This window comes from Sinocyclocheilus anshuiensis, unplaced genomic scaffold (assembly GCF_001515605.1).
Source record: "Sinocyclocheilus anshuiensis isolate Anshui unplaced genomic scaffold, SAMN03320099.WGS_v1.1 scaffold1115, whole genome shotgun sequence".
Lineage (NCBI taxonomy): Eukaryota > Metazoa > Chordata > Actinopteri > Cypriniformes > Cyprinidae > Sinocyclocheilus > Sinocyclocheilus anshuiensis.
This window is the reverse complement of record NW_015547735.1, coordinates 586,887-595,246: the sequence shown is the minus strand read 5'-3', so window position 1 is coordinate 595,246 and position 8,360 is coordinate 586,887. Positions and strand designations below refer to the sequence as shown.

The 8,360-nt window shown below is 34.6% G+C and overlaps 2 protein-coding genes across 2 annotated transcripts in view; one reads left to right on the top strand and one right to left on the bottom strand.

The window, feature by feature from the left end:
- LOC107704371 (ubiquitin-like protein FUBI) overlaps positions 1 to 587 on the top strand; it is a 6,703-nt gene extending 6,116 nt beyond the window's left edge. The window contains exon 6 of the mRNA XM_016507281.1: positions 383 to 587. Coding sequence (XP_016362767.1) covers positions 383 to 451 — 69 coding nt within the window. The 3' untranslated portion in view covers positions 452 to 587. The remainder of the gene's footprint in view (positions 1 to 382) is intronic.
- A 1,366-nt stretch (positions 588 to 1,953) lies between these two features.
- LOC107704362 (peptidyl-prolyl cis-trans isomerase FKBP3-like) overlaps positions 1,954 to 8,360 on the bottom strand; it is a 31,254-nt gene continuing 24,847 nt past the window's right edge. The window contains exons 2-7 of the mRNA XM_016507273.1: positions 3,543 to 3,623; positions 3,383 to 3,481; positions 3,235 to 3,307; positions 2,842 to 2,896; positions 2,083 to 2,193; positions 1,954 to 2,008 (exon numbers count right to left, since the gene is read on the bottom strand). Of these exons, the coding sequence (XP_016362759.1) occupies positions 1,954 to 2,008; positions 2,083 to 2,193; positions 2,842 to 2,896; positions 3,235 to 3,307; positions 3,383 to 3,481; positions 3,543 to 3,623 (474 nt within the window). The remainder of the gene's footprint in view (positions 2,009 to 2,082; positions 2,194 to 2,841; positions 2,897 to 3,234; positions 3,308 to 3,382; positions 3,482 to 3,542; positions 3,624 to 8,360) is intronic.

Genomic DNA, 8,360 nt, shown 5'->3' with positions numbered 1-8,360 from the left:
GTATTGTTGGCTATTGCTACAAATATACCCCAGCGACTTAACACTGCTTTTGTGCTCCAGGGTCACATATGTGCTTATATAAAGAAAACAATGTCATTAATCAATTTTTAATATTAAATTAATTATATAAATACATTTAAAAAATACTTTTTTATAATTATGGAAATATATAATTAAATGTAAATTTTTTTTTTTATAATTTATTTAGTGCTGTCAAACGATTAATCATGATTAATCGCATCTAAAAGAAATGTTTGTTCACGTGTGCTGTGTATATTTACGTATATATAAATATAAACATTTTTCTGAAATATATACATGCATGTGTGTATATTAAATATATGTATATAAAATATAAAGCCGCGCCAAGCGTCGCATCCAGTACAACCGGCGCTTCGTGAACGTGGTTCCCACCTTCGGCAAGAAGAAGGGCCCCAACGCCAACTCCTAAACCAGCCCTAACGAGCCCTAACGAGCGATTCCTCCGGAGGAACAAACACTCTTCCTGATCTGCTTCAGAGAGAGTTTCACAAAGTGTTCCATGGGTTTTCAATCAGTTCGTGAAAATAAAGATGCAATAAATAATACACTGTGCTGTGAAATACCTGTACTTTCAGAAGAAACCAAGTGCCTTCTAAATCATGCAGCAACACTTTGAAGAATAAGTTAGTGACACAGGAGCTAGAATGTAAATAGCCAATAAGAGAAAGCTTCTGAATTTAATAGAGGTGCATATTTAGTCAACTTTTTCCCTCGTCTAGATGAGCTCGTTCCTTTCTGACCTTAGTTTCAACACAAAAAGGGCACATGTTAAATATGATGTATTAACACGAGTCGAATGCGTTCAGTGCTGTTGCTGCATGTTCAGTGTTTTAGAAAAGCAAAGTAAAAGCGAGAAGTTAATGCTGATGCTGCTCAGAAATGCACAATGTTCGTCTCCAGACTGAAGAGCCTCATGATGAACCAAATATTATCAAACACACACACACAAAGAACTTATGTAATTTAAAATGAACTCAATCTTTAATCTTAAATATAGTAGCTTCATAATTTGATGGGTTTAAAGTTATCAACATTTTGTAAATATACAATGATTTTTTGTTATAAAAAACAAAAAAAATTCTAACTATAAATTTATGGCACTATATTTTTCTTTTGTGTATATATATATATATATATACGCATATCCGTTTATATATACATATATAAAGAAAAAATAAATAGTATATATTAAAAATATATAATGCCATACATGCGTGCTATTATATTTTATGAAGTTTATATAATTTTTATGTATATCATTTACACATAATACAGGTAAGGATTTGTATATTTAAAATGTAACAGCATTTATTTTCAAATATTTTAATATATTTCCTATCTCTACATATCTGTAGACCGAGATAAAATGTGACATTTTAAATAAATGGTTGCGTGTGTGTGTGTGTGTGTATATATATAATAAGTAACATTTTGAAAGTTATTTAATTCGCTTTTTCCAAATGAACCAAATTTTGCTATGCATTTTGTTTGGTAAAATACATTTAATGATTAGGTTGTTAAAAGTCGATATGTAGCATTTACAAAAAAAACCGCTGAAATTATCTACAAAATAAAGTTTGAATAAAGTCTATGTTTAGCAGTAACACCTGATTTAGTTGAAGAAAAATATGAATGTATTTCTGTAGCACAGATAGTAGAGAAAGGTGCTAGAAACACCAAGGTCATGCGTTCAATTTCCAGGAAATACATGATCTGATTAAAAAAACATTTGCAATATAATGTTAATATGTACACGCAGCTTTAGAGATGCATGTGTAAGAAGCGCACAACACATTGCTCAGGGTTTGTTTTTATTGGAGCTTTACAATCATGCAAACACCGTCAGAACGTTTCGTCCTTCTAAACACTCGTTCCTCCAAACGGTGTAGTGTTCACCGATCAATCAGTCAATCAATCTATGGAGACGAGCTCCAGCTCAAAGATCAGCTTGGCGTTCGGTGGGATTCTGGAGATGAAGGTTAAGACTCACGTTCATCTGTGATCTGTAGAGCAAACACTGAGCTGCTGAGTGAAGGATACTTGGAGACAGGAAGACCTTTCTTCCCATACACACATTCAGCCTCGATCTCCAGCCGCGCCGTCTCGCCTTTACTCATCCTCAGCAGCCCTTCATCCCACAACACAACAACACACACCACAACACAACAACACACCACACAACACAACACAATACACCCCACACCACAACACACACAACAACACACAACACAACAACACACCCCACAACACAACACACCCCACACCACAACACACCCCACAACACAACACACCCCACACCACAACACACCCCACAACACAACACACCCCACACCACAACACACCCCACAACACAACACACCCCACACCACAACACACCCCACAACACAACACACCCCACACCACAACACACCCCACAACACAACACACCCCACACCACAACACACCCCACAACACAACACACCCCACACCACAACACACCCCACAACACAACACACCCCACACCACAACACACCCCACAACACAACACACCCCACACCACAACACACCCCACAACACAACACACCCCACACCACAACACACCCCACAACACAACACACCCCACACCACAACACACCCCACAACACAACACAACACAACACACAACACAACACACAACACAACACTTCACACATCCCAATACAGCCTGCTCCAGAAAACTAACTAAGACCAGTCTGACCATCACTAAAACTTGAACTAAAATGAGAAAGGAAAGTATGAATATACTGTAATGCTAAATGAATGCTTGGCTCACCCCTCTGATCACTTTGCCCCACCTTGAAGCTCAGCGGTTTGGACTGTTTCTTCTTTTTTGCAGCTGGAAATAAAAGATGATTTATACCAACTACTATCATTTGATAACCAGGAATCCTGTGCAATGGATTAATATATAAAACCATTAAAAATATATATTACTTGAAATAAAATGTTAACTAAAATAAAATAAACTTTACACTTATTTTATTTCAGCAAGTTGCAATGCAACATTTTTCATTTAGTCTGATGTATTAAATTTTTTTTTGACTGTAAATGAATAAATACTCCATACACATATTACATACATATAAAAATAAACTAAGAAAAAACGGCAAAAACAACAAAATTTCAAAAACTAATTTAAACTGAAATGTGAAAATATAAAAAATAAATATTTAATAGTGTCTCCTTTTCTGGGGAAGTTGGTCTTGTCTCCTTTCTTCAGGATGCTCTTTGTGAACTTCGGAGGCCCCTGAAACACCAATCAAACATGAGAATCATTCTGATGATGATGAAGATGATGATGAAGCAGCAGCATGTCTCATACCTCGTCCGCTGGCTCTGTCTTGGTTCCTTTCGGGGCGTCGCTGATTTTAGCAGCTTGCACCAGTTCAGTCACGCTGTCCACGTCTGAGCCCTTAAACCTCTGAGAGAAACCGAGTCAGGATCTGGATCATCGAGAGTGAAGCTGAGACAGAGTGTGTTACCTTGCTCTCAAACAGCTGCTCTCTCTTCGCTGTCTTTGCCACATTCTTGATGTTTCCAAGAAGATTGTGCTCAGCTAGAAACTGCAAATAAATAGTTTATTATTTACTTATTAGTCAGTATATGTAAATAATCATAAATGGTTTAATAGTTATACAAAATGCAATTAAAAACGGTAATTTATATTAAACACAAAACAAATGAAAAATCCAAATGAGTTCAAAATATAATTTACAACAAAAATAATTGATCAGATGGAGCAAAAATCTATTAAAATAAATGTATGAATAGCAGATAAAAACAGGCATTAAAAAACCTTTATGTTGTTTAATAATAACATATTAATCACTAAACAACATAGTTCCCAATTTATTTGGAAGACATAAATTAAGTTTCAAATAAATATTGTATTCGGATATTCCTTCAGATTTTATTTTGAAGTAAAATATCTCAATTTCGAAAAATTGACCCTTATGACTGGTTTTGTGCTCCAGGGTCACATTTGTTGAGAGAACTTTAATATATTTCAGCTAAAAGTAATGTTATAACTGCAACATGAAAACTGGACATTTTAACGTTCTTAGAATATTAAAAAAAATAAACGTTCAAATTGTAAAACGTTGTAAGAAACATTTTTGTAACCTTTAAATAGCATTATAATCATAAGGAAAAATTGACATTTTAGCTTTCTTAGAATATTAAAAATTAAAATAACTTTATAATTTGGCTAAAATAGTAGAATGTTGTATGTAACGTTTTTGTCATCTTTAAATAACATTCTAATCAAGACAAGAAAACTGCAGATTTGAACATTTTAGAAACATTTCAACACAACGTTCCCACAAGGTTTTTAAATATATATCAATACTTTTATTCAACAAGGTTGCATTAAATTGATTTAAGCGACAGTAAAGATGTTTATACTTGTTACAAATTATTTATAGTTCAAATAAGTGCGGTTCTTTAACTTTGTATTCATCAAATAATCCCGAAAAAGTTAAAGTATCAGTTTCCACAAAAATATCAAGTTTTCAGTATTGACGATAATAAGAACCATTAGTAATAACTGACCACAAATAATAACTGATAATAATTAAGCAGCAAATCAGCATATTAGAATGATTTCTGAAGATCATGTGACACTGAAGACTGGAGTAATGATGCTGAAAATACAGCTGCGCATCACAGAAATAAATTACAGTTTAACAGATATTCACATAGAAAACAGCTGTTTTACATTCTAATAATATTTCACAATTAATTACATTTTAAAATATATTTAACAGAAAACCACTATTTTTAAGTGTAATATTTCATATGATTATGTTTACTGTGTTTTTTATCACTTAGCATTCTGTCAAAGAATAAATAAATAAAAATTAATTATTTCAAACATTTGACCGTGTGTATAAAATAGGCTAATGCATGTGAAAACGCAAATTATATTTTTATTATAGCCTAATATATATGACTTTCCTAATCAGTGTTCTAGAGTAAGTCTGAGAATTATATTTAGCAGTCAGATGTTTAGACGAGTTCTGGTGAAGAATATTCCCTAAAAAGTGCAAATCATTTTGCTAATTGCTCTGATTCTTTGCTGAGGAGGTGTCTCTGTATGGAAGTAATTAGTTCTTTCTTGGCAAATGAAGCGTTTAGATTCTCTAAAGAGCAGCAGGTTTAACAATTAAAGCCGCATTACAAGTTACGTAATCAGATTACTTTTTAAAGTAACTAGTAAAGTAACGCGTTACTTTTTAATTTACAAGAGAATATCGGAGTTACTTTTTCAAATAAGTAACGCAAGTTACTTTGTTTCCAGTTTATTTTTTATTTTAAAAACAAACAAGCAAGCCCTGTCCAGATTTAAAAAGTAATGCAAAAGTAACGTAATGCAATACTTTCCATAAAAAGTAACTAAGTAACGTAATTAGTTACTTTGTAATGGAGTGACGCAACATTGTAACGCATTACTTTTAAAAGTAACTTTCCCCAACACTGCTCCATCGCTCATTAGACTCGTCTCATCAGACCTGCTGCACAAACTCGTTAGAGGCTCAAATTTCTAAGTCTATTAGGAGTTTTGATACAGAGGTTTGCTGATAGTAGATTTACACAGTATATGTTCTGTCATACGTCGCATACATTTAGTCGTTTTAGCAGAAGCTTTTGTCTAAAATAAAATAAAAAACCTTTATCTTTTATTTAATTATTAATATTAAATATGTAGAATATATATGTATTATACACATTATATTATATTATATTATAACAATAAATATAATAATAATAATGCAACCATTTTATTCATTGATATAAAATATTTAGGCCTAATTATAAATAAGTAGGGTGTTTTTGTCACATGATCATTCAGAAATCATTCTAATATGCTGATTTATTATCAGTGTTGAAACTGTTGTGATGCTTAATATTTTTTTGGGACCTGTGATCCTTTTTTCTTTGATTCTTTGATGAATGAAAAGTTAAAAAGAATAGCACTTATTCAAAATAGAAATCTTTTCTAACAATATACGTCTTTGCTATCACTTTTTATCCATTTAACACTTCCTCGCTGAATAAAAGTATTAACTTCTTTAATAAAAAGAAAGAAAAACATACTGACTGAAACTTTTGAGTAGTAGTGTGTATTGTAACACAGAATTAATATTTTGAATAAACACTGTTCTTTTTATTTTTACTTTTTATTTGAAAAAAATATCACAGGTCCCAAAAAATATGAAGCAGCACTAATGTTTAATAAATCAGCATATTAGAATGATTTCTGAAGATCATGTGACACTGAAGACTGGAGTAATGATGCTGAAAATACAGCTGCGCATCACAGAAATAAATTCTATTTTAAAGTATAATACAATAGAAATCTGTTATTTTAAATTGCAATAATATTTCACAAAATTACAGATTTTTTTCAAATAGATACAGCCTTGATGATAAGAAACCGTACTGATTCCAAACTTTTGAACGGCAGTGTGTGTATGTAATTTATATTTGTTAAAAAATAATAATATACATAAAAGTACCACATATGATGTTATTTTATTCATTGATGCATAATATTTAATTAATTCTAATGAAACTTGGATAAAAAAAAAGCAAAAGTATTCTTTTCTTGTATGCTTATGGGAAATACATCCACATTCATACAACATCTGCTGTCCAAACATCAGTCAGAAACTGACGAGACATTCTGTAATATCATTTATCAGCACATATACTGATAGTAAAATAAACAGTTGCGTCCCAGCTCTTCCCCGTGGAGTGTGAGGTGTTTCAGCTCTGATCTGATCAGTATGATCGTCATTTAAAGCTCCTGTCTGTTTCCAGAAGAACTCTGTCTGTTCTCCTGACAAACAACACAGTGTTGAAAGAATCTCCTCAGATCTTCAGAATCCATCATGCTCGTCTAAATTGAATCGGTCTGTTCTGACATGAGACTCCAGTGTCAGAATAACATAAAAAACGATCTCTGGACAGGGAGGAATTATATTTTTATATCAGAAATCACAGAACTCTGTGCACGCCGAAATGGGTTTTTGTTCAAGCCGTGTTTCATTGTCAGACTTCAAAAGTCATCAGAGATTACAGAGCTTTTAGGAAACCAGCTTTATGATGCTGCTTATATGATCAAAAACTACAGTAAAAATTGTGAAATATTATTAGAATCTAAAACAGCTGTTTTCTGTGTGAATATCTGTTAAACTGTCATTTATTTCTGTGATGCGCAGCTGTATTTAGATAAAAAAGTTTGTCAAGACAAACTTGCAAGCCGGACCAGAAAGTTTGAAAAGATTAAAAAGTTTACGAAGTTTAAAAAAGTTTTAAGTTTTTCAGTCTGAAATAGTTTGAAGTTTAAAGTAGTTTTAAAAGCTTAAAGTTTGAATGTTTTGAAGGCAATACAGATAGATGGATGGATGGATGGATGGATGATAGATAGATAGATAGATAGATAGAGTGTTTGCTAGGGTATTCTAGGCGGTTGCTAGGGTGTTGCTATGTGGTTGCTAAGGTACTCTGGATGGTTGCTAGGGTGTTGCTATGCAGTTGCTGGGGTACCCAGAGCGGATGCTAACGTGTTGCTATGTGGTTGCTAAGGTACTCGGGGTGGTTGCTAGGGTGTTGCTATGCGGTTGCTAAGGTATCCGGGGCGGTTGCTAAGGTGTTGCAATGCGGTTGCTCGGGTACCCAGAGCAGTTGCTATGGTGTTGCTATGCGGATGCTAGGGTACCCCAGGTGGTTGCTAAGGTGTTTCTATGCGGTTGCTAGGGTACCCGGTGTTGTTGCTAAAGTGTTGCTAAGCGGTTCCTAGGGTACCCGGGTGGTTGCTAGAGTGTTGCTGTGCGGTTGCTAGGGTGCTGCTATGTGGTTGCTATGTACCCAGGGCGGTTGCTAAGCTGTTGCTAAGGTATTTGGGGTGGTTGCTAGGGAGTTGCTATGTGGTTGCTAGGGTACCCGGAGCGGTTGCTAAGATTTTTCTATGCAGTTGCTAGGCTGCTGCTATGTGGTTGCTGTGTACCCAGGGCGATTGCTAAGCTGTTGCTAAGGTATTCGGGGTAGTTGCTAGGGTATTGCTATGCGGTTGCTAGGGTACCAGGGGTGGCTGCTAAGGTGTTGCTATGCGTTTGCTAGGTTACCCAGGGCGGTTGCTAAGGTGTTGCCATGCAGTTGCTAGAGTACCCGGGATGGTTGCTAGGGTGTTGCTATGCAGTTGCTGGGGTACCCAGAGCGGATGCTAACGTGTTGCTATGTGGTTGCTAAGGTACTCGGGGTGGTTGCTAGGGTGTTGCTATGCGGTTGCTAAGGTA